The sequence below is a fragment of the Stegostoma tigrinum genome, chromosome 5 (genome assembly GCF_030684315.1).
Source record: "Stegostoma tigrinum isolate sSteTig4 chromosome 5, sSteTig4.hap1, whole genome shotgun sequence".
Classification (NCBI taxonomy): domain Eukaryota; kingdom Metazoa; phylum Chordata; class Chondrichthyes; order Orectolobiformes; family Stegostomatidae; genus Stegostoma; species Stegostoma tigrinum.
The window spans coordinates 30909564-30935050 of record NC_081358.1 but is presented as its reverse complement, the minus strand read 5'-3'; the positions used below and the strand labels follow the sequence as shown (position 1 = coordinate 30935050).

General features: G+C 38.9%; 1 protein-coding gene across 4 annotated transcripts in view; it reads right to left on the bottom strand.

Annotated features, from left to right (window-relative positions):
- Positions 1-2864: 2864 nt before the first annotated feature.
- Positions 2865-25487, bottom strand: part of arfgef1 (ADP-ribosylation factor guanine nucleotide-exchange factor 1 (brefeldin A-inhibited)) — a 168709-nt gene continuing 146086 nt past the window's right edge. For all 4 annotated transcript variants that reach the window (XM_048528690.2, XM_048528692.2, XM_048528693.2 and 1 more), the window contains 10 exons: positions 23954-24083; positions 23602-23737; positions 20390-20528; positions 17041-17113; positions 12553-12709; positions 11560-11699; positions 8661-8829; positions 8050-8188; positions 5255-5372; positions 2865-4385 (listed from right to left, as the gene is read on the bottom strand). In XM_048528690.2, the coding sequence (XP_048384647.1) occupies positions 4218-4385; positions 5255-5372; positions 8050-8188; positions 8661-8829; positions 11560-11699; positions 12553-12709; positions 17041-17113; positions 20390-20528; positions 23602-23737; positions 23954-24083 (1369 nt within the window). In that variant the 3' untranslated portion in view covers positions 2865-4217. The remainder of the gene's footprint in view (positions 4386-5254; positions 5373-8049; positions 8189-8660; positions 8830-11559; positions 11700-12552; positions 12710-17040; positions 17114-20389; positions 20529-23601; positions 23738-23953; positions 24084-25487) is intronic.

Genomic DNA, 25487 nt, shown 5'->3' with positions numbered 1-25487 from the left:
TTGCAATGTCAAGGGAAATGAAATGGTGACCAAAGACTGATGAGTAATAGTGAAGGCCTTGAAGATGGCAGTGGAACATTATAATAAGGAATCTCTTTTAAATCTGTTTGAAATGAGCAAACTATTTCTTTCTTCCCACCAAATAAACTGACATTGTTCATTAAGGTGGTAATGAAATTCATGCTTAAAATTATACAAATAATTGATCAGGGTACTGGTAATCAAAGAGAGAATGTTTGTTCCTTTAGATGTGTGTGTCACTTGCTAGCTGGTATTTATTTTCCATTCCAAATTACCCTTAAGGTGGTGGTGGTAAGTTACCTTATTGTTCCACTGCAGTTCATTTGTGAAGAGGAATGCTGATAGGGAGAACTTCCCCAGGATTTTGACCTGGTGATAGTAAAGGAACAGAGATAGATTTTGAAGATTGAATAGTGAATGGCTTGGAGAACCCAAAGTGGTGGTCTTCCTACATATCTTTTGCCTTTGACCTTCTAGATGAAAATGGTCATGGGATTTCAAAAGTGTTCTCTTAGGAGCTTTGGTGCATTTCTGCAATGCATCTTGTAGATGTTACACATCGATGTTCCAGTCCATCTGTGATTTGAGGAGTGAATTTTTGTGGATATGGTGCCAATCAAGTAGACTGGATTATTCTGGAGGGTGTCAAGCTTTGAGTATTGCAGCTACTCTTATCCAGGCAAACGGGGACCATTTCATCACACTCCTGACTTGTATCTTGCAGATGGTGGACAGGCTTTGATTAATCAGTGGGTAAGTTACTTGGGCTACAGGATTCCTTACCTCTGGTACCTGCTGTTGTAGCCACAGTAATACAAGTAGATCATACAGTGTGGAGCCAGAGGAACACAAGAGGCCAGGTAAGCATCAGAGGAGAAGGGAAGTTGACATTTCAGGTCTGGACCCTTCCTCAGAAATGGGGAGCGGGAAGGGAGCTGGGAAATGGAGACGAGGGGTGATGCTGGGGAAGGTAGATGGGATGGTGGTAGATGGGTACAGGTAGAGAGTAGCGGGAATGGGTTGGGTAGATAGGTTGTGGTCGGGTCAAGAAGGCAGGGATAAGTGAGAGGGTTGCATGTGGGATGAGGCCGGGAGTGGGGAGATTCTAAAAGTGGCGAATTCTGCATTTAGGCCATCAGGCTGTTGGTTCCCAAGGTGGAATAGGAGGTGCTGCTCCTCCTCCAGTTTGCGGGTGGCATTATTTGACAATGGAGGTGACCCAGGATGGACGTGTCACCCAGGGAGTTGGGGGGGGGGGGGGGGGGGGGGGAGGAGGAGGGGGGAGAGAGAGAGAGTTAAAATGGTTGGCGACCAGAAGGTTTTGTCATTTGTCACAGAGCACAAATGCTCTACAAAACTATGAGTCTCTGCTTGGTCTCACCAATGTAGAGGAGGCCACATTGGGATCAATGGATTCAGTAGATCAAGTTGGTGGATGTACAGGTGAACTCCTGTCTGATATGAAAGGTTTCTTTTGGGCCTTGAACAGAGGGTGGTGTAGCACTTGCTGTAGTTACAGACAAAGGTGCCAGGTGAGGTGATGAATCTGCTCCATACTCCCCACTAAACCCACCACATCCTGTTCCCACACTGTGAAATCATCAGCAAACTTGTGCACTTTGGCTTTAAGTTGGGGGAAGGGCATTGATGAACATAGGAATAGGACATTTAGATCATTCAGCCTGCTCTGCCATTTAGTAGGAACAGTCTGATAGACTACCATAATACCTTTTGACAATATTCTCCCCATAATCCATTACTCCACTGGTAATCAGAAATCTATCAATCTCTCCTTTAAACATACTTAAAGATTGAGCTTTCACAGCCCACGGGGGTACAGAATTCCAGACTTCCAATCCTCATCTTGACTCCAAGTGGCATCTCCAACATTGTACTCCTGTTCTAGACTCTCCAGCCAGGAGAAATTAAGCTGCACCTACCCTGTTTATCCATTTAACCATTTTGTAAGTTTTAAACAAGATCACCTCTCACTCTTTGAAATTCTAAAAAATGCAGTTTATCTGATTTTTCTTCATATAACAGGGACAAGCAGAATGAACCAATTCAATACCAGTTAATCAGAATCATACCAGGCTCAAAAGTGTTAATGTTGTCTCTCCATAGATATTGCCTGACCTGCTCAGTTTCTCCAGCATTTTGTGTTGTATTGTAAACCTTTGTTGCATTCTTCCTGAGACAAGAACTGCACACTGTATTCCAGATGCGGTCTATCCTGATCAGACAGTAATTAGCTAGGTTGGATTTGTCCTGCTGTATGTGTGCTGCACATACCTGAAAAACCTTCCACATCGTCAGTGTTGTAGATGCACTGGAACAGCTTGGCCAGGGGAGTGGCAAATTCTGTAGTAGAAATATTCAGCACTATTGTTGGAAGGTTTTTAAGAGTCTATAGTTTTTGCAATATCCAGTAACTTCTGTTGTTTCTTGATTATCACAGTGAATAAAATTGACAGAACGCTGCCATTTGCGATGCTGGTAACCACTAGAGGAGGCAGAGACTGGTTATTCACTAGGCACTTCTGGCTAAAGATTGTTGCAGATGTTACATACGTATCTTTTGCTCTGACATGCTGCGTTCATTGATCAATGAGTAAGGGGATATTTTTGGGGCAACCTCCTCCACTGATTTGTTTAAGTGTTGATCAACTGATCCATTGGCTGAGAAACTGCTTAGCCTGTTTATCCCTTGCTGTTAATGCTGATTGGTTAGATGTTGCAGTTTTATCAGGTTGACATCCCATTTTTAACTATGCTTAGTGCTGCTCCTGGCAAGCCTTCCTGCACTTTTCATTGAACCACTGCACTGGTAAAAGAGAGTTCAAAAACTTTATTGAGCCATGACCTGATTAGAATATGCCAGATGATAACCAATATTGTACAGAAAGTTGTACATTTTTTACATAGAAAACTTTACATGTCTGTACCATATACATTTTAACCTTCTCCAAATATTTATTTTCTACATCCACAGTGACTAGGAATGCTTGGAACTCTGTCCGTTTTTTTAATTAAAGCCCATTTCACAGCTTCTTAATAATTAGATTTCAGTATATGTCATCATCCCAACCCTAAACTGATTCATTATTCAATATATTTAATTTAACATCAAATTTTATACACAGACAGTAGAACCTACATCAAACATGGAGACAGTTTTATGTCAGTGTAAATGCACCTCAGATCAACCTGCAGTGATTCAAGTTCCAGTTGATAAGGTCAATCCATTTTTTTTTTTAAATAACACGCCCTAGTCTGTATTATACAGTTAGGGGAAAACCTACCTTTATTGACAGGGTAACCATTCTGCTAATTACATGAACACAACAATCTTAGTGCCTCTTCCCTCTAATAATTGTCCACACACCCCAGCTTCCATTACAACTGCACAAGCAACATTAAAGTAAGTTTAAAATAAATCACAAAGTCAAAAGCAAAACAACCCAGTGCACACAATGAACAATAAAATAGCTGTAACCGGAGAAAATCAACATAAAATACTGCAATAAAAGAAACCCATTGTGTAAGAATTACATAGTGTTAATATACTTTACAGATTTATATTTCTGTACAACAGATTCACAGAAGGATGGTCATTGTAATTTTAATGGTCATCAGCTGTGCAAACAATAAAATAGTTACTGAACAATGTTCAACTGATCTTTGCTAGTATCTGTAACAATTGTAATTTAGTTATCTTCCAACCTGCCTGTAAGATGCTACACGATTAGATTCCCCTTATAGCATATTGGTGCCAAATTCTTCTGCCCAGAAGTTTAAACTACAGTACTCATTTAAATATTTTCTCTACTTTACAATATGCACTGCATCCTGTCCACATTTGTGTTCGAGTCAGTGTTCTCCACACTAAACTGCATTTCAAACAGTGACCAAACCACAAAATGCTGATTCCATGCTCAGCACGTGTCAGCATTTAATCATTACCTTGAATCATTCGCATAACTAATTCAACGAAAGAGAGCATTTTAAACTAATATTACAGCTCAGTCATCTGCATCTTTTAGGCAGGTTACAAACCAACAGAATTAAAGCACCATCCTTTACAAAAAGATCAAGAAAGGATCGAGGCAGGAGTGAGTGAGTGAGTCAAAGTAACCAACTGCAGCCTAGTCCTTTTCCGATTTATAAACAGAATGCCTTAGCCAAGACCTGAGTCGTCATTGCAGCTTGTTGGATCCAGGCTCTTGATCTGAAGGATGAGATATTTTAAAGACTACACCAATGCGGAGATAAAATTTGCGTAGAACAGCTCTCAATTCTGGAATCAGATTAAATTGCATAATTTCACACAAAAGGGGGTAGTACTTCGATGCATGGGCCTTGAACTAGAAAGAAATAAAAACAAAAGGATAATTAAAATATTGAAATAAAAGATTGCAAGGTATTATCATCCACATTTTAAGCAGAGATAATCCACATCCCCAATACTTCACCATCACTGAACCTCTACCATTGTTTTCCTTTTTAAATGCAGCTTCTTCCTTTCAAATAAAGTCTGATATATTTATACCTCATGCTAATTTCTAACATATGCCAGATTTTCTGATCATCCCCTTCCGTCTAAACTACATTGGTTTTAATGCATTTATATTTTGTACATTTTCTCTTTATGGGTACTTTGGTATGTGGGCATTTTAGATCCTATTAACCTTGCATTTTAATAAACTGGTTTTATCAAAATTATTCTAGTTCACTGAGGAAGCATTACGCACTAGGTTTCCTATTAATGAGAATTTACAAGACTGAAGTAATTCTGGAAAACGGTATCACGTATTTATTACTGAGCTGGACATAACGTCGTGCAAAGTGTTATTAGAAACTCAACTGTGAAATACTGTAAACTGCTTTGAAACTTCAAAATTGCATAACAGGATGAGTTTTCAAAATTTATAAGTCCCCAGCCAAAGGCACTTCACTTCCAAGGACGACTCTGCTAGATAATAATTTAGGCATTTAAAAATTATTTCAAAAGGAAATAAATTGCTCAGAACAGCTATGATTTGTGGTCAGTGTAAATAAAAAAAAAAAATCATAAAACAGATGGGGCTCAGCAGTAGAAATATACACAGAGAAAAAAGCTTAATTTGTAATTGACAATAACCTCCACCTTGTGATCAACCACTAAAAAGACAATACAAACAAATAACTCACGCTAGCCCTTGCACACATAGGCAATTTTAATTCTAAACCTTACCCTTTCATCATTTATTTTGAGGACTTTAGTTAAAAAAAGAAGAAGAAGATTGGTCCAGGCCTCCCGGTGACTCTCTGAGGTAAGTGTCAGGAAGTAGCTGAGAGCTTCACTGCAAACACTATTGAAAGAAAATTGCTGGTGTCAGTTACATCAAATCAGTATACTGTATTTTTGGAAGAAAAATATAAACAACCTAGTTAATAACCTAACTTTTTTTTAGCTCTTTAACTTGAGCTTAACCATCTTGGGTCAAATTGTACACCATTTTAACATCAAAGGTTTGCTTTCTCCTCCTATCTTCAAAGCCTCCTCACGCCAAACACTATATAGTAAGTAGCTGATATTCAGGCATCAGATACTCCATTGATTAACAGAGTCAATATCTGCTATTGAAAATTAAAACTGGAGGGAATATATCTTAAAAATAGTTTGTTTGAACAAACTACAATTGGTGGATGATGTGGGGAGGGAGCAATACTGACTCAGACGTATCTTTCAGAAGGTTTGCAATGTGGGGTTGTAGAGGTTTGAAAGATAAAAAAAACTGCAACAATTCCAGCAGTTTGTTTTTCTTTGTGACAAAGGACATGGAACAATTTCCAGTGAGATCCGGATTGGCTCTGAAGCCTCACACATGTCTGAGAGGGGGAGTGTGTGCTTCCCCCCCACCCCGCCATTCGTTCATGGGGATGGGGTCTTGCTTTGTTGAAAGTGGTGATGAGCTGCCTTCATGAACCACTGCAGTCCTTCAAGTACAGAGACACTCTCTACATGTGATGGAAGATAGCCCTCACTACGGTTGTGTGAAAACACAGGAAACTTGTATTCAAGAAAAATTGCTTTATGCTTTGTGAAAAAAGATTAGCAGTTCTTTATAAGTACATAAAGCTGTTTGCATCAATGAAAAGCAATAATTGACCAACTAAAACAATTTTAGAAAGTAGGGCAGTTGATGATAGCTAAATTATTGTGAAGTATTTTCTGCTTTTGTTAAAGCAGGTTAAAAACACGGAAAAAAATACTTAACTCCTTTATTCTGAAAAATCATTCAGTAAGATCATTGGTGATCTGCAACTTAACTTCACACATCCATCTTTGCCCTTTTCTCATAATATTGCAAGATAACAATCTAACTAAGATTTTGATTCAGACTGTGAGAGAAAGGAATCTGCTCACTTGTAGAATGGACAAAACAGGCTCGCTAAAACATTTCAGCAGAAATTGTTCAGATTAAAAGGGACGCAAAAGTTGGGGGAGAAAACACAAAGGACAGATTGAATTTATCCACGGATACAGAAGAAAATAGTTGAATTTCTTAATGACAGTAACCACTTTAACACTTTATGGAGTATTCGAAAAATGCTGGATCATCAGATTCACTGATTTTTGAAAAACTTATATCATTTCTTGCTGACTGTAGATTGCTGATCTTAAGAACAGGAAAATACATGACAAGTACCTAGCTTGCTTGGGGTTACTAGATATGTTTAACCATGGTTTCAGAAAATACATCTGGCCTAGTTTAAGAAATCATCAACATAGCTGAATATCATTTACTTGGATTTAGAAAATACTGAGTGTAACGGAAGAGAAACTGTTAAAATTAGTCCCACATATACTCAAGGGATAGAGAACTGAATCCTAAATTGCATAGAGACCCTTAAGTAAATGTTTACTTTTAAATTTCCAATGTGATTTTATTGATTATAAAATGGGAAGATTTGCAAGTTGTTCCATCAATCTGAAGGACAGCATAAATAGAATAATTAGTAATTAGGGTTGATAAGAAATTGGTCCATAGTCTGGAACATGGAAAATCAAATGCATTAAAACCAGATTGGATGGGCTAGAAATATTAGGTGATACTAGCAAATATCCTCAAATGTAGATGGTACTTGGTGCAATGAAGACAGGGATATAGTATAAGGGTAGATGAGTATGTTACATGTTAGTCAATAATAGTATCGTTATACAAAGCTTTGGGGAATCAGCTAAAGTAAGTGTGCACTTATCTTCCCACCACCAAATTGTTAAACTGGGTGACATTACTGAAACACAGAAGTGAAGGCATGAAGAGATTTAGGCATGCCAAGGAAATTTTTACACTGAGGAAAAGCAATAGCCAAAGTATCTTCAAGGACATCAATGATGAATGAATTTGATTTGGTGAGAGATGTGAAACTGGCAGAAGAATTTTATGGGAACTTAAGATGACAAAGGATAGAGGCTGAGGAACCAGTCAACACATAGATAATTGGAAAATTTGAGTCTAAAAATGACAAAGACATGGATAGGATGGACAATCATACAGAAAACACAAAATGCAATGAACATGTATGGTCACTATTGAGTTGCATCCCCACTATGAAAGTTAGAGGTTTACTTTGGGATGACAATTTCTCTGCAAAATCTCATCTCTGGAAACACAAAGTTAAAGTAAAAGAAATGTAAATTTTGAAAGAATGGAAAGTTCTGAAAAACATACAAGCTGATCAATATCTGGAGGAGAATTAATGAAGAACTGCACTAAAAACATTCAAATATCTTCCTCCTTTAGTACCTAATCAACTTCTGGTTGCAATCTGGCTGAAAATTAATCATCCCTGATATCAAATCTTCAAAGAAATAATGGAAACCCAAAAATTACAAATGCAATACCTTGATAATGTTAAAATCAAACTGTTCAGCTTGATGAATCTCCCTTTAGCTCTCTGCGTATTATCATTCGAACAACAAGCCTCAAAGCTCACAGACAGCAGGCTTATTCAATTACATTCATAGGAATTGCTACTTACTTTAGTAATCGTTGCTGAACTTCCACCCAAGCATCACGACGGTTTTTATCTGTGTACATTCGAAATAAAATACGCAGGCCACAAGCAACACTACTGGTTTCTTGTTTCAAAAGATTCGGCTTTGATTTACCTTTGAACCCTGGACAGGTAGAAGGAAAATAAACACTTGTTTTAACAAACCTTCTGAAATTGTCAATAAAAAAAATCAGTTCTGAAAAGATGATCATTATTTTCCATCCACATAGCTCATGTTTCATACATGTCCTATTGTGGTCAATATTTCTTGTACAAAGACCATGCTGTTTACCATGTTACTTCTACTTGCAACATGCAACATTTTTGTAAAGAGAATCACAATTATAAATCAAAGAAAACTGATTTTGATTGAAATTTATTTCACAAAGAACTTCTGAAAAAAAATCAACAATTTACTATTATTATTATTATTATTGACGTGCCTGACATGCTGACGACTACTCTTGTTTTCAAACATTTTGCCTTAACATGGCTTTCAACATGGAATTGCAGACCACGGTGTAGATGAATTTCTCTACGATGCCTGTGACGGTAGTCCCGTATAGCTAACCACATGACAATTATTAGACACATACCTGCTTTCCATAATGCGGTCCTCTGTTCATTGTTAGAGTTGAAGGACTTGGCAAATCGATGAGACTCAAGTAAGCAGTCTAGGAGCTTGAAAAGCTGTTTTGAAGTTAGGTAGCGATACATTCCCTGATCTTGTTTTTCAACATGCACATCAATATTGATTGCATCTCTCTGTAAATGGTAAAGGAATTGCTGTATGTGTGTATTGTCATTACTGGTTCTGACCTCACATGTTAATAGAGTACATTGCAAGCCTGAACGGCAATACAAACAGAAATTAAGATGTATCAGTGAATGGAGTATTCATTGCCTTTATTATACACCAGTCACACCATTAAAATGAAAGCTAAGACCATGATTTTGGTGGGGATCAGGTGTGGTGGGTAAAAATGTAAAGCTATTTCATAAGACCTATACTCATACTCAATGAGATCATGCCAAATTTCTCGATCACTGCTGCTGTTCCTGTAATTTTGACTTAAATAAGTTATTGCCACGTGAAATGCTTACCTACAAAACTTGACCAGCAGAATGGAAAGAGAATACAGAATCTGAACAGCTAGTAGTTCTTGAAAAGTTACAAATTCTAGCTGTGTCAGAATGTGACATTTAAGTTGACCAATTATTAACAATCTGGGCATTACTGTTACCTTTGATGTAATGTGAGTTGGAGGTATGGCCGCAGAAAGCATTCCAATAACAACTTAAAAACATACAAATAAAACAAAATAAAAACTTGAATATATAAAGCATTCTTCAAATCCTCAAGATGTCCCAAAGCTGATTAAATAGACTTTTTCTACAACTGATTGAATGGAAACCTTACTGTTCTCATGGGCTAAGGGACTGGAACTAGGATTCTTGACGTGTACACTTTAACCATGTACATTGTTTTGCAAAGTTGAACAAGCAAATTCTGAACTTTGCATTTGTTTGATACCCTGCATACGCAACATAGTTACCAGTGGTTCGATAAAACCAAGTTGCTCACAAATTTCTCAGAAGTTATTTGATAACAATTACCAGCGGAAGCAGCAGTCAGGAAAGTGGTCGGGAAATTTGTTGTTCAGAAAGTGACAGTTGGGAAAACAGGCTGACTAATGTGATGTTACTCATTTTGGACCTGAAAATGGAAAGTGCAGAATTCTAAATAAGGAAAAGCTGGAAATAGAACTCTGAAGAGAAATGCCTTGAAGATGCATAGAAAATGAACAGACTAATGGAATACTAATCCTTATTTTTGGAGATGCATAGTGAAGGGGGTGGGGGTGGGGGTTACTTAAGTCACTTTAGAAATTGTAAGCCCTGGTCCAAACATAGCTCGTGTACCATGAAAGTTTCTGGGCACTGTGTACCCAAGGAAGAGTATACTGGCCTTGGAGGGATGCAGCACAGGTTTACCAGAATGACACCTGGACTAAAAAAGGTTAAATCACAGAGAAATTAGAACATGTACGGTTCCATTCCCGAGAATGTACGAGGCTTAGGTTGATTGGATTGAAATGTTCATGATACTAAGGCAAAATGGGTAGAATTATTTTAAACTATTTAGGAAGTCTAGGGCTGACAGCAAAAGGCAAAATTTTAGAGCCAAAATTCTCAGGGGTGAAATTAGGAACACTTCTTCAAACAGGCACAGAAGGTTGGAATCCACTTCTCCAAATGGCAATCAACAGTAAAATCATTAATGTTAAAATTAGATTGATAAATTTTGATAGCAAAAGATATTAAGGAATACTGAATCATTCCAATGCTATCAAACAGTTCATATAGAACATAGAGAACATTACAGCACAGTACAGGGCCTTCAGCCCTCGATGTTGTGCCGACCTGTCATACCGTTCTGAAGCCCATCTAGCCTACGTCCATATGCTTGTCCAACGATGACTTAAATGTACTTAAAGTTGGCGAATCTACTACCGAAAATAATCACAATGGCTAATGAAATGCGTGCCTTCTCACAGTAACATTTTACTGGGGTAGTGTTAAAATTTGAACCCCACTATTCCCAAAGCCATCACAAAACTTAAAGATTTTATATAGTGTGCAAAGTTCCCCAATTTACCTACTTTTAGAATGAGATTAATAGAAGTATGGGCCAGATATCTGTACTGAACAAGAATCACCATTTGTTTCAAGTAATTAGACTCTAGCTACATGTAAGCAGTTATAAACTGCTCGCATATAACACTATTAATTGCAATTCTAATCAGTTTATAAACTCTCCCTTACACACATACAGACAGACAGGGGAAAACTGGAGAGACTAAAAAAGGAAAGTCTTTGTTCCCAGGTTCTATTGTTGAGATAGTCCTTACGATTCTTCTGCTGGCCAGAAAGTTGTATTAGTCATCTTTTTCGGGATGCTTACACTCATTGGTAGCTGGTTCACTCAAAAGTTCTGACTTGTCAGTTGAAATCCACTGGTAACAACTGTCACAGGCAAGATAAATTGGTGCTCTTCAGGTCAGAGAGAACACTCCCAAGCTGGGGAAGAATTAAACACTCTCTGTAACCTGTACCCAGGTCCAAGCTGTTCACTCAGCCAAGAACCAATCACACAATTGGCAGGCAAGGAAGGTATCTGCCATATATAATTGTCATGAGTCCACAGATCAGTTGACAAGGAACAAGTGGACTGAATGGCCAGTCTCTGTGCCTAGGTATATACTTTCCTTAACTAACAATGTTGCCACAGAATTGGAGATAAAAGTACATATTTGGTGATTAAACTGCAGTGTTGCTTTAAAACTGGAAGGTATTAAGACAGGTTTTTAACAAATGTCGAATTTCTTAAAATGCTTGCTTGGAGGTTAACTGCTGTAAAACTTTAAAGACACTAATTTAATCCACATAATAAAAAGCTTTGCACTTTGCAAAAATCTCATAACTGGCCAATACCTGAGCTGCAGCCAAGTTCTCAGCATCTTCCTTTTTGCTGGTTGCAGGAAAGAACACAATGTTATCGATTGTCTGAATTAACTCGAGTTGGACAACACATTTAATGAGAAGTGCAGCAAACAGTTTCTGCTCTGACAGTTCTGAAAGGAAATAAAGAAAATTTGATCATTGTCATTTTTGAACTTGTACAATTCAAAATACAAACAACTTAAAAATACTAACTATATAGATAATTTAACAAAGTGAATCGTAAAATTTATGTAAACAACAGTAACACAGGGCTTAACATAGGTAAATTCTATGAGTATTTGATCCTTTGTTTCAAACAGTTATAGCCATATATGGATGATTATAATTATTTCATTAGCTTAAGCAATTTTCAGTTTTGTCACTAACCTCATCAGTTTTATTCTCAGTTCAATGATTCTTAATTTTTTTTGCCAATCCTTGAATCTGAACAGCTAGCAATTATTGAGAGCTGGATTGTGACATAATACAGGTTTGATCCTGCCCTTGCCAAAACACAACATATTCTATACATAAACAGGGATTCATGGATAACTGAACAGTAGTTATTCAAACTGGGACTGATGAGATCACATGCATTGTGTCTGTACATTGAGCTAACTGAGGATTCACCAACTTCGCACAAAACAGCAAGTGAACTCATATTCCTAAGAACATGCAATTTTTACACATTAAAAACTCTGAATTACATAAACATATTGCAATACGCATTTCATACAATTATATTTTCAGGAATTTCCTTTTGGTAAAATAGATTCCTAATTTGGGGATGGCGGAAAAATGCATCTGGTCAAAGTGAAGTTAAATGAACAGAAAATTAGTCCGGAAAAATTACTTTCATATCCTTACTGCAAATTATGTCATAAACTGACACAGATTTGTATGCATTTTGATTTTAATATCCTGCAAGAAACGTGTTGTAAAGTATTTGGAAAAGTGTGATCTGTTTAGTTGTCAAAAACTTACTTGACGGTGTCTTAGCTTTAGCAGCATCATCACTAGAATTGGATATTAGACTAAACTGGCTCTGCTGCCAATCTGAAAGATTCCTCTCTGCACTGGTGACAGACTGTTGGTCATCACCTTTACTCAGAATGTCAACTGACTTTTGAGAAATGGCATCCTAGGAAAGGAGACAGACAAGTGCAAAATCAATATCACTGGATTTCTATATTAAAGAACTAAAGAAGCAATATTACTCCAAGCTTCAATTTATTACGTTTGAATTTGAAACTGTTTTACTTCATGTCATACATAACTATTACTCAGGTCTTGTATAATTTTTTTTGCATAAGCTGATCTTCAGCAGCTTTACCATTAACAAATTATCTTCTCTGAAACAACTGGCAATGGTTTTTGAACAGTTTAGCACAGAGACTTGCATGCTTGAATAATCTTGATTATCTGTGAGATGACCTCATTGCACGTTATATATTATATTTCACGAGATATATCTTGCGATCCAACCAGCAAAGTAAAAACATAAACACACTTTTGTCAATTTTATTTTTCATTATAACAGTGATTTGCATTAAGGCTTTCGTTACAATTTTTTAAACTGTGCTTGGACTTGACATTTCTGCCGATAACTGTGAACCTGAGCGTTTTGCAGCCTGACCCTCTGCAATTTCCCCAGACTCAGCCAGGGCTGCTAACGTGATAATTTTTCCTAATTTCTTGATCAAACATTTTTCAGCTATTTGGAGAAAAGCTGGATGAAAAAAAAAATTAAAAACTTTGTTCAAGTAAAACTTCTGTTACATTGAGAGACAGAAAAGCTGTATGAACAGTCAGACATATCAACAATGCTTGCTGATTATGAACTTGAAGATTTTTTTCTGTTAACTTGAGAAAATTTATTAAGCTGAGGTAAAAAGGAGAAAGGCCAGAAAAATGGGAAGAGAGAAAAATAAAGTCAGAGATAAAACAATGCATCTTTATTTAACCTTACTGAATGCATTTTCTTAAGGTGAATTTTGAAAAAACTAACTACGTGCAGATGTATGAGCTAAAAATTGGTGAGCACTAATTGCATGCCACTGTAAATGTATGAATTTCTGATAAACATCAGGGGAAGGAAGGCAGATAGAATAAGAAAGGAAGTTGCCTAATGTTTACATTTTTAAAAATGCATTTTGAAGGGTAATATGCCTTTTAGCAGAAGAAACAAAAGTGCAAGGGAGGGGAGAAATATGTAAAAGTTGGGCTTTTGGCCTGCTGTAACCAGCCCTTGCAGAAAATCAATGCGGGCTGTGTGGAGAGTGCATAGGATGATTAAAAATGATGCAAGTGACACAGGTGCACAGTTGAGCAGCAGATTAATTACTATGGGGCACGACTGAGCGTTTGGAGGACATTGTAGTAGTTCTTTGGATGACCTGAAGTTTTAGGTGTTAGAAAAGGCAAGGCCAGCCAGAACCATATGGGAATAGTTAAGTCCAGAGGTGAGCACAGGTAGGAGTGGAAACAGGTTATGTTTGAGGTGAATACAGGTAGTCTCAGTGATTGCCCAGATATGTAGGTCAGAATCTCAAAGTCAAGTGTGATACTTTGTTACAAACAATCCAGTTCAGCTGAAGACAGTTGCCAAGGACAGGGAAGGAATCAGTGCCTTGGGAAGGAAACCTTTTGGCAGACCGAAGGCAATGGGCTTTAGTCTTACCATACAGTCAGAGCAAGTTTCTTTTCACTCAGTACTGGAGATCAGGTAGAGCCTGATGACCTAGTAGATGGGTTGAGTAAGGCGATGGTGAGATACAGCTGGTATAAGGAAGAATAGATTCATGAGATATGATAGTGTTTAACATTATTAGCTGGAGCAAGTGTGATTCGTTCTACGTCTCTGGACAGGTGGGAATGGAACCAAGTGAATACGGTCTTGGATGGAGAAGCATAGAGTGAAGATACTACCAACTATGCCAAATTTTATGGACAGGGAGTGATCATTTATGATTGCCACAGTCAGAATGGATATGATTTGTGACTTCTGTGAAATCCATTTCAGTAATGTGCTAGGGTTGAAACATCGTTGCAGGGATTCAAACATGGAGTTCTAAAATTGATGGTGCTGAAGGTGAAGTGACAGCATGTTGATGAACTCTGATGAAGAAAAGAGTGTAAATGGGGTGTTTCAGTAGTTTGCATGATCATAAGTCTCTAAGAAATAGCAACAGGAATATGCCTTTCGGCCCCTCGAGCCTATTCTGCTATTTAACTGGATTATGGCTGATCTAACAAATTCCTCCTGTCCACTCTCCTGCTCTATCCTTACAGGCCTTGATTCCCTGACTGGTTAACCATCTACCTCAGCCTTAAGTATATACAAAGATTCTGCCCCCACAGCTCTCTGTGGAAATAAGCACCAACTTTGAGAGAGAATAAATTTCTCTTCACCTCAGTCTTAAATTGGTGCCCCTTAACTCAGACTCTGCTCTCTGGTCCTGGACTCTCCCATGAGGTGAAACATCCTCTCAGCATTTATCCTGTAAAGCCTCTGAAAATCATCCATACTTCAAAGAGATCGCTTTTCATTCTTCTAAACTCCAGTGAGTAGAGACCCAACCTGTTTAGCCTTTGCTTATAAACATCCCTCCACACTAGGGATCATCCGTGTGAATCTTCTCTGAACTGCCTCCAATAAAATTACACCTCTCCTTGAATAAGAGGGCCACACTCCTCTCAGTATTCCAGATGCGGTCACAGCAGCACCTTGAACAGAAGAAGAAAGACTTTCCTGCTCTTATACGTCAACCCTTGAAATCAGGGCTAATATTCCTTTAGTCTTTTGATTACTTGCTGCGCCTGAGCTAGCTTTGTGCTTGGTACACTGTGCACAATTACCCCCCAAATCCCTTATGTTGCAGCTTTCGGCACTTTTGCTCAATTTAATTAACGTACCGTTCTTTTGTTCTCCCTTCCAAAATGAGGAACTTCACATTTTCCCACGTAACATTCCCTTTGCCAGATTTTTGCCCAAGTAACATTATCTCTCTGTAAACTGTCTGCATCCCTCTGACACCTGGCTTGCCATTTATTTTTATGAAATCTACAAATCTGGCTATAGTACATGCGCTTCCTTCCTGCAAGTTATGAATGTAAACAGTTGCAGTCCCTGCACTGATCCTTGTGGAACCCTATTAGCAGGTCACCAGCATGTAAAAGAACTCCTTATCACCTCCCCTCACTATTTCCTGCCCATCAGCCAATTCTCTATCCATGCCAATATCCTACCTCCAAAAACATGGGATGTTACTTTATGACTTAGTTTTGAGAGGTACTGTGAAACACCTTCTGGAAGTCCAAATATAACATATGCACTGGTTTCCCGTCCATTCACTCTGGTTGACATTTCCTCAAAAAATTTTCATGTATTATTCAGACATAATTCCCTTTTAATGAAACCATCTTTTTGATGAAATTATGATTTTCTTAATAATTGATTCCAATGCTTCTCCAACAATAGATGTTAGGCTAATTTTTCCTCCTTTTGTGAATAGGGATGTCATGTTAGCAGAACAAAGAACAATGATGGCCCTTTGGCCCATCAAGCCTGTGCCAACTCCTAATTCTTGTTTCGACCCATACTAATTGCCCATACAATTTCTATCCTTCTATTTGCCTCCCATCCATGCATCCATCAAGATACGCCTTAAAAATTGCTAATATGCCTACTTCCACCATCACCACTGGTAGTGCAGTGTAAGCCAATCAGGGCCAGGTATCATTATCCCATTAATTTGTCTAATATTACTTGGAGTCAAAGTTACCAGCACAGAATCAGAACCTTCAGTCCAACTTGACTATGCTGACCAGATATCCTAAATAAATCTAGTCCAATTTGGCACATATCTCTCTCAAACTCTTCCTATTCATGTACCCATCCAAGTAACTTTTAAATATTGTAATTGTACCAGCCTCCTTCACTTCCTCTGGCACCTCATTCCATACATGCACCATCTTCAAAAGCATTGCCCCTTAGGTTCCTTTTAAATCTTTCCTCTCTCATCTTAAACCTATGCGCTCTGGTTTTGGACTTCCCCCACTCTGGGAAAACGACCTTGACTATTCACACTACCCAGGCCCCTTCTGATTTTATAAACTTCTGTAAGGTCACCCCTCAGCCTCTGACATTCTTTCAGCACAGTACAGTGGGCCCAGGGGCCTGTTCTTTTTCTTACATTACTATCAAAACACCCAAGATAGTTTTGAAGAGACAAAAAACTGCAGATGCTGGAATCCAAGGTAGTCAAACAGGAGGCTGGAAGAACACAGCAAGCCAGGCAGCATCTGTAGGAAAGGAGAAGGCAACATTTTGGGTGTTACCCTTCTTCAGGTCTAGATGTGGGGCTAAGGGGAGCTGCAGCCCATGTCAATATTTTAAAAATTGGTTATCAGCAACGTTCTCTTTCCGAGTTCAAACTAGTATGTTAAGTAAGGAAATAATGAAATGCATACCAACTGTTTTTCTCCAGCATCAGCATGTAAAGAAGAATCACTTTCAGAGTGAGAGGGTCGCCATGATAACAATCTAAAATACATAAATTATTGAAAATGAATTCTGTTGCACTTGAAAAATAAATTTTAAACAATGCTCCCACAAGAGAAATAGACTTGTTTATTTAGCTCACGTACAATATGAACTGGCATTTTAGCATTATTTATTCAAATTAATGTTATATGATTTAAATGTAAAATTCAGAATTTAGACAAAATCTGAATCATGAAACACAGGAATTTTCACAATTGTGTCATAATATTTCTAAGGCCATGCTACAGTAAAACTCAATGTTGCTGCCTATAGAAATGTTGTCATTCCTGCAAAATTCCAAATCAAAGTGAAATGCAAATTGATGTTCCACCATTTAACTTGTCTACTAAATTCAATGAATGGATATGATCAAACTGGAAATTAATTGACTGTTAGCCAAAATGTCACATCTATCAGGTAATGCATTATTGGCAAATAGTAACTTCTAACAGCAATGATATGTCCTATTTGAGATAGGATGCAGTAATAGTTCAATGGGTAAATGAACTAGCTGGTGTGACACTAAGCTGTACAAAGAAGTAAGGCCCTATCTCTTAATACTCGAATACTTAACACTGAGTTATCCAGATAAACTACCTAGATGGCAATGCAGACACCAGCTTTAACGCTGACAGACTTGAAAGGAGGAAACAACACAAAATGAAGTCTTGCAAATATATTTTAAAGCTTTATTTGAAGAGTATTAGCCTCATGCATGTAAACCTTTATCAGATTAATTTTCTCCCTCATTTTACCCATCCTCTTAGGGAGGTCAACCTTCTCCAACACCAACAAGAATTTCCACACTTGGCAGAATAAACTGGGTGGAAACTATCAACATATAATCAGAGAAGAGGAAATCAACCTGGATCCAAACATGCCATGAAACTGTATTGATATTCCAATGTATTATAGCATTTAGGATTCATAAACTTTGCCCAAATCAATTTGCAAAATGTGGATTAAATCAGGAAATACATTGAAAATTTTGCAAATTTGCTTAAGGTCAAATTACAACTGTGTAAAACTTCACAGCCTGCTTCTACCAACCATTAAGCTCAGGTGACTATACTGCAAGCAGCACGCATCAAATCCAATTGGCACCTTCAACGGGTTGGGGTTGCACCATTTCACCAAAGTAAAATTTTTTTGGTAGTACAGAACTTTAATATTACTGAAACAAACAGACATGTGGTCAAAACTTCTTGCTTTCATTCATGACAGTTGCAAGAATCCTATGTTTCAAAGGGAGCAATGACTTAAATGCATAAAAGGGGTGTTGACTGCTCCCTCAACTCTGATCGGTTGAGGTGCTGCCAGAGAGAATGATCATGGAAACATTGCCCTCATGCTTTTGTTTAGCTAGAGAAAAAAAGCACAATGCTTGGACATATTCCTTTCTCCTGTGCAGGATAGCTCTCTGCATTTGTGTGTTTATCTAGCAAGTTAAATGAATGACTGGTTTTTAGGGTAATTCTCATCATACTCAGAAGTGCTCAGCACATTTAATGTTGCACATTATACTGGAGTTTGTTCTGAGTTTTGCCAACAGGGGCTGGTTGAGTGCAGTTTGTACTCTACCGAATATATATTATCCTTTCAATTGTTTACAAGTTGATAGTAGTCAGGCAGGCTGTATGTCCTATCACAATGAAATTCACATAAGGCATTCCAATGAGGATCTGATCTACAGATCAAAGCAATATTAGGTTCAATCCCCACCCTGGCTGAGTAACTTGATTTTAGCTAGTTGGGGATAATGGTTCTATAACTGACCCGAAAACATCTGGGGTTAGGTACCGGAAAACTGGCTCATGACTTTCATGCAAAAAAAGTAGAAAGTGTAAAAGTTCAATCCAAGGTACACTGATAGCAGCATTGAGAAGCAACCATGATTGCGTAAAGCGCCAACTCTAACTGCTTACATCAAGGGTGAACAGCTACAGGCTCCAGGAATGAGGAACTTGGGTTATGACAGCACAGTGAATATGTTGGGACTGTTCCGCTTAGAGGGCTCAGGAGAAATTTGATAAAGGTTTTTAAAATCATGAATGAGTTGGACAGAATAGAGGGGTAGAAGCTGTTCCCACTTGTAAAAGGAAACAGAACTAATGTTTCGACAGTGACTTTTCTTCAGGGTCAGTGGATTTGAAACACTAAGTCTGCTTTCTCTTCATAGATGCAGCCAGACTTGATGAGTTTCTCCAGAAATTTGTTTTTGTTTGTTTCAGATCTCTAGCGTCCATAGTTCATTTTTTATTGTAGGAGAATAAGACAGTATAGATTTCAAATAATGTGCGAAAAGAAAGCAGAACACTGGCACGAGGTAATGATGCTGATTCGAAGAGTCAGCGCAGGCCAATGGGCCAAGTGGTCTACCTGTTTTTGCACCATAACAATTCTGTGATGTTAAATCACAGAATCCCTTCAGTGCAAAAAGAGGCTATTTAGCTATCAAGTCTGCAATGACCCTCCGAACAGCATCCCACTCAGATGACTCACCCCGACTGTTTTCCTGCAACCCCACATTTCCCATGGCTAATCCACCTAGCCTGCATATCCCTAGACACTATGGGCAATTCAACATGGCCAATCCACCTAACTTGCACATTTTGGACTGTGGGAGGAAATGCACACAGGCACGGTGCAAACTCCACACAGTCACCCAAGGCTGGAATTGAAGACTGGTCCCTGGTGCTTTGAGACAGCAGTGAACACTGAGCTGCCCCTAAGAACATTATCTGGGTCTCTACATTTACAGTCCAATGACAATACTACTAGGCTATAACATCCGCATGAACTAGCTGATGGAGACTGATGCTCCTGAACAATATGTAAGACCATAAGACATAGGAGTGGAAGTAAGGCTTTTCGGCCCATCGAGTCCACTCTGCCATTTAATCATGGCTGATGGGCATTTCAACTCCACTTCCCTGCACTCTCCCCGTAACCCTTAATTCCTTGAGAGATCGAGAATTTATCAATCTTCGCCTTGAAGACATATATCCATTACACTGACTTATTCAGAAGTGGAAAGGACAGTAAATTGCAGAGAAACAGTGAAATCTGTAAAGCCCAACATTTAACGGTTTCCGACACTTGAGACTGTACTAGTACATTTTCTTTTACTAAAATATCATAGGAACCTAATATTGTTTGGAACCTTTAAGCAGTGGTATGTTACAAATGCGTTATTAATTTTGAAAGTTTTACTATAAAATTTATCACATATTGCTTTGTGAATAAAAATTAAAGGAATTTTTTTTTCCATCTTACGCATGAGGAATTGTAGTCTTGAAGATGTCCAACATACAGTTGCACGTTTTGTCCCAAGTTTCTGGCAAAAACTTTTCCCCATTGAGAATGACAACATTCTCCAGACAATTAGTACCAGATCGAGCTAGCTGTTCATTATCTGAGGGGGGAAAAACATGCTACTATTAATAAAAGACTTCTCAGCAATTTAATAATACAGCTGAGTTTTAAGGCAATTTGAGTACCTCTACAAAAAAGCACAGGAAACAGGAAGTTTCATATTGATTCATTACAAAGCAACATTAGGTACTGACTCTGAATTAACATTACTGTTTTAGCTTTGGTCCAAGTGATAACATTGTGAACTGACAACATAGTTGCTGTGTAAATTCAGGCTTCAACCCAAGAATTTATTTTCCACGAGGCATAATGCATCTCACCTACAGGCTGGATGAGTGGTCTCGGAAATGGCTGATGAAATTCAATGTGAGCAAATGCGAGGTTTTGCACTTTGGAAGAAAAGAATACAGGCATGGACTATTTTCTAAATGGTGAGAAAATTCATAAAGCAGAAGTACAAAGGGATCTGGGAGTGTTGGTCCAGGATTCTCTAAAGGTTAACTTGCAGGTAGAGTCTGTGATTAAGAAAGTGAATGTAATGTTTTCGTTTATCTCAAGAGGGTTGGAATATAAAAGCAGCGATGTGCTTCTGAAGCTTTATAAAGCTCTAGTTAGGCCCCATTTAGAATACTGTGACCAATTTTGGGCCCCACAACTGAGGAAGGACACACTGGCCCTGGGGTGTGTCCAGCGGAGATCCATACGGATGATCCTTGGAATGGTAGATTTAACGTATGATGAACGGCTAAGGATCCTGGGATTGTACTCATTAGAGTTTAGAAGATTGAGGGGAGATCTAATAGAAACTTACAAGATAATGTATGGCTTAGAAGGGGTGGACACTAGGAAGTTGTTTCCGTTAGACAGAGAGACTAGGACCCGTGGGCACAGCCTTAAAATTAGAGGGAGTAAATTTAAAATTGAAATGAGACGACATTTCTTCAGCCAGAGAGTGGAGGGCTTGTGGAATTCATTGTCACGGAGTGCAGTGGAGGCTGGGACGTTGGATGCCTTCAAGGCAGAGATCTACAAATTCGTGATCTCAGAAGGAATCAAGGGCTACAGGGAGAGCGCAGGGAAGTGGAGTTGAAATGCCCATCAAGGATAGTAGTGGGAAGTTGCGTATGGAGTCAGAGGAGATAGGGGAAGCACTAAATGAATATTTTTCGACAGTACTGAGATAGAGGCTACTAGACTAGGTGGGATTGAGGTTCACAAGGAAGAGGTATTAGAAATCCTACAGAGTGTGAAGAGAGATAAGTCACCTGGGCTGGATGGGATTTATCCTCGGATCCTCTGGGAAGCCAGGGAGGAGATTGCCGAGCCTTTGGCATTGATCTTTAACTCGTCATTGTCTACAGGAATAGTGCCAGACGACTGGAGGATAGCAAATGTGGTTCCCCTGTTCAAGAAGGGGAGTAGAGACAACCCTGGTAATTATAGACCAGTGAGCCTTACCTCAGTTGTTGGTAAAGTGTTGGAAAAGGTTATAAGGGATAGGATTTATAATCATCTAGAAAAGAATAAATTGATTAGGGATAGTCAGCTCAGTTTTGTGAAGGGTAGGCCGTGTCTCACAAATCTTATTGAGTTCTTTGAGAAGGTGACCCAACAGGTCGATGCAAGTAAACTGGTTGATGTGGTGTATGTGGATTTCAGCACGGCATTCGATAAGGATCCCCACAGCAGGCTATTGTACAAAATGTGGAGGAATGGGATTGTGGGAGATATAGCAGTTTGGATCGGAAATTAGCTTGCTGAAAGACGACAGAGGGTGGTAGTTGATGGGAAATGTTCATCCTGGAGACCAGTTACTAGTGGTGTACCGCAAGGGTCGGTGTTGGGTCCACTGCTGTTTGTCATTTTTATAAGTGACCTGGATGAGGGCGTAGAAGGATGGGTTAGTAAGTTTGCAGACAACACTAAGGTCAGTGGAGTTGTGGATAGTGACGAAGGATGCTGTAGGTTGCAGAGAGACATAGATAAGCTGCAGAGCTGGTCTGAGAGGTGGCAAATGGAGTTTAATGCAGACAAGTGTGAGGTGATGCACTTTGGCAGGAGTAACCAGAAGGCAAAGTACTGGGCTAATGGTAAGATTCTTGGTGGTGTAGATGAGCAGAGAGATCTTGGTGTCCATGTACACAGATCCTTGAAAGTTGCCACCCAGGTTGACAGGGCTGTTAAGAAGGCATACAGTGTTTTAGCTTTTATTAATAGAGCGATCGAGTTCTGGAACCAAGAGGTTATGCTGCAGTTGCACAAAACTCTTGCACGGCCGCACTTGGAGTATTGCGTACAGTTCTAGTCACCACATTATAAGGAGGATGTGGAAGCTTTGGAAAGGGTGCAGAGGAGATTTACTAGGATGTTGCCTGGTATGGAGGGAAGGTCTTACGAGGAAAAGCTGAGGGACTTGAGGCTGTTTTCATTAGAGAGAAGAAGGTTGAGAGGTGACTTAATTGAAACATATAAAATAATCAAAGGGTTAGATAGGGTGGATAGGGAGAGCCTTTTTCCTAGGATGGTGATGGCGAGCACGAGGGGGCATAGCTTTAAATTGAGGGGTGAAAGATATCGGACAGATGTCAGAGGTAGCCAACTTTAAGTACATTTAAGTCATCATTGGACAAGTATATGGACGTACATGGAATAATGTCGGTTAAATGGGCTTCAGATCGCTATGACAGGTCGGCACAACGTCAAGGGCCGAAGGGCCTGTACTGTGCTGTAATGTTCTATGTTCTAGCCATGATTTAAATGGCGGAGTGGACTTGATGGGCCGAATGGGCTTACTTCCACTCCTATGTCTTATGGTCTTATGGATGGTCACCTGCAAAATTTCACCAACTTCATGGCCATCTTAATCAGTCAGAATGAAGTGAGGCAAACTGAGGGACAGAAAGTGCACATGGGTAGTAAGTAGCTTGTCTAAATAGGGACTGGGAATTGGCGCAGACTTGGTGAGCCGAACGGCCTGTTCCTGTGCTGTGCTGTATTACTGTGTATTATATAAAATCTTAACATATATTTGTTCATTTAAAACAAAATCTGAGCAGGGAAGGTAGCAAAAACTGCATTGCTTGTACTTGTTAAAACATTTCTCTCAACCTTACCTTGCTGTACACACCAATATAACTGTGCAAATATATCATCCAAGAGGATGTCATTGAGTACTTCAAAGTACTGCGTGAATACGTCACAAATAGCATAAAGTGCATGGTTACAAGTGGTGGTCATCCACTCAGCTTTCTGAAAAATAAAGAAGTGTTCTGATGTTAATATTGTAACTCGAACTTCAAACAGTCGCCCACAACTATAATATCTCGCTGTACTTGTTGCATTGTACCTGCCTATTAATGGTTATCCCTATAGATCACCATTGTAAAATGAATACATTTAATCATCTGATCTAATATCTTGTGCAGCTCAGTTTCATTACACTCAGGAGTAACTGCAACTCCTTACCTCAGTCTGCTGTTCTGGAAGTTTCATATTGTCAAAGATCCTGAAAACAATCCTGAAGAGATCTTGCCACCAGTGCTTCTCAAAAGTATGACCATAAGTTTTCATTATTTCAAACATCACAGTTAATCCCCTGCAGCAGGATAAAACAACAGGTTGCATCATGCCAATCCTGAATATTTCTCAGCAATATCCTTCTATCTGTGTAAGAGACCTTAACTAGAGAGCGATCATCATATATGGCAATAAAATTAGTTGTGCATCCCGTATGTCATGCAAGAACAATGCAGCAGAATCTACAAAAAAGCTATAATACTGATGGTGCTAATAGCCATTGGCTTATTGTTTAATAGCCTCAGATCACCACCCTTCCAAATCAAACAACCTCCCTGTCCAATTTGAGTATTTTGTAAAGGAAAATATTTTTTAATCCATTCATATGATATGGCTAGGCCAGTCTTCATTACTGCAGTAAACAGGGTCTGAGTACCAGATCACACAATGGAGGGTAATCTTCAATGGGAAGATGGGAATTCACCTCCACAACTACTGTGTAGTGTCACTATTACCAGTATTTTTGTGGACAGATGCCACTGTGGGAAGCAGACTGGGGAAGACAAGGTCACGTACATTCTACCCTCGTTTGTCAGCAACCCAGCCTAGCACCTTTGGAAATCAATCGGCTCAAGCAGTAATAGTGATGTGCAGTCATTCTTGATGAGAGACACTGCAATCTCTCTCAGTACATTCTCAGTGTTTCCTCCAAGTAGTGTTTCAACACGGGGGTGCAGTGACGGCATGGATGGCGAAGGGGGTGAGGGTACATGGAGGAAATCAACAGGAGGTTTCCTCACCCCAGCTTTTTTTTTTCTAATGGCATCAGTCCTCATGGGGTCCAGAGACAAGCTGTGGATACCTAGGGCAATTCACTCTTTCTAGTATGTGAGGTAGCTCTCAAACTTTGGCTCTAGTCCCCTGATATCTTTAAGAAAGACTTTGTAGGAATGACAGGGCTGAGTTTATCATTTCCAGCACTAAGGTTGACTCAGGTGAAATGCCCAGTTTCATTTTTGTTTTTGAGGCCTTCAAGAAATTAATACAACTGAATGACTTGTTGGGGGCAGTTAAGCCAATTGCTGCGGGTCTGGAGGCATATGTAGACCACAGTAGGTAAGAGCAGCAGTTTTTGTCTAATGGACACAGATTAACTAGAATTTTGTTTTAATAACAAATCAATAGTTGTTTCACGGTTATTGTTAAGCTTTAAATGCCAAATTTTTACTGAGCCCAAATTTCACCATCATACGGAAGTGAGATTTGAGCTCAAGTCCCCAGAACATTACCTAGACTCTGGATTACTTGTCCAGAGATAATACCGCTGCAATGTCTCCGGCCCTTTGAAATAGTGCAAGTGGATCATGGTATAATATCAGGTCTACATTTAATATTTAACCGAATCCCAAACAAACATTATCGTAAATAAAAGTATTTATTATGTACTGAATACTTTTCATAAGGTATCTTTTAACACGGATTC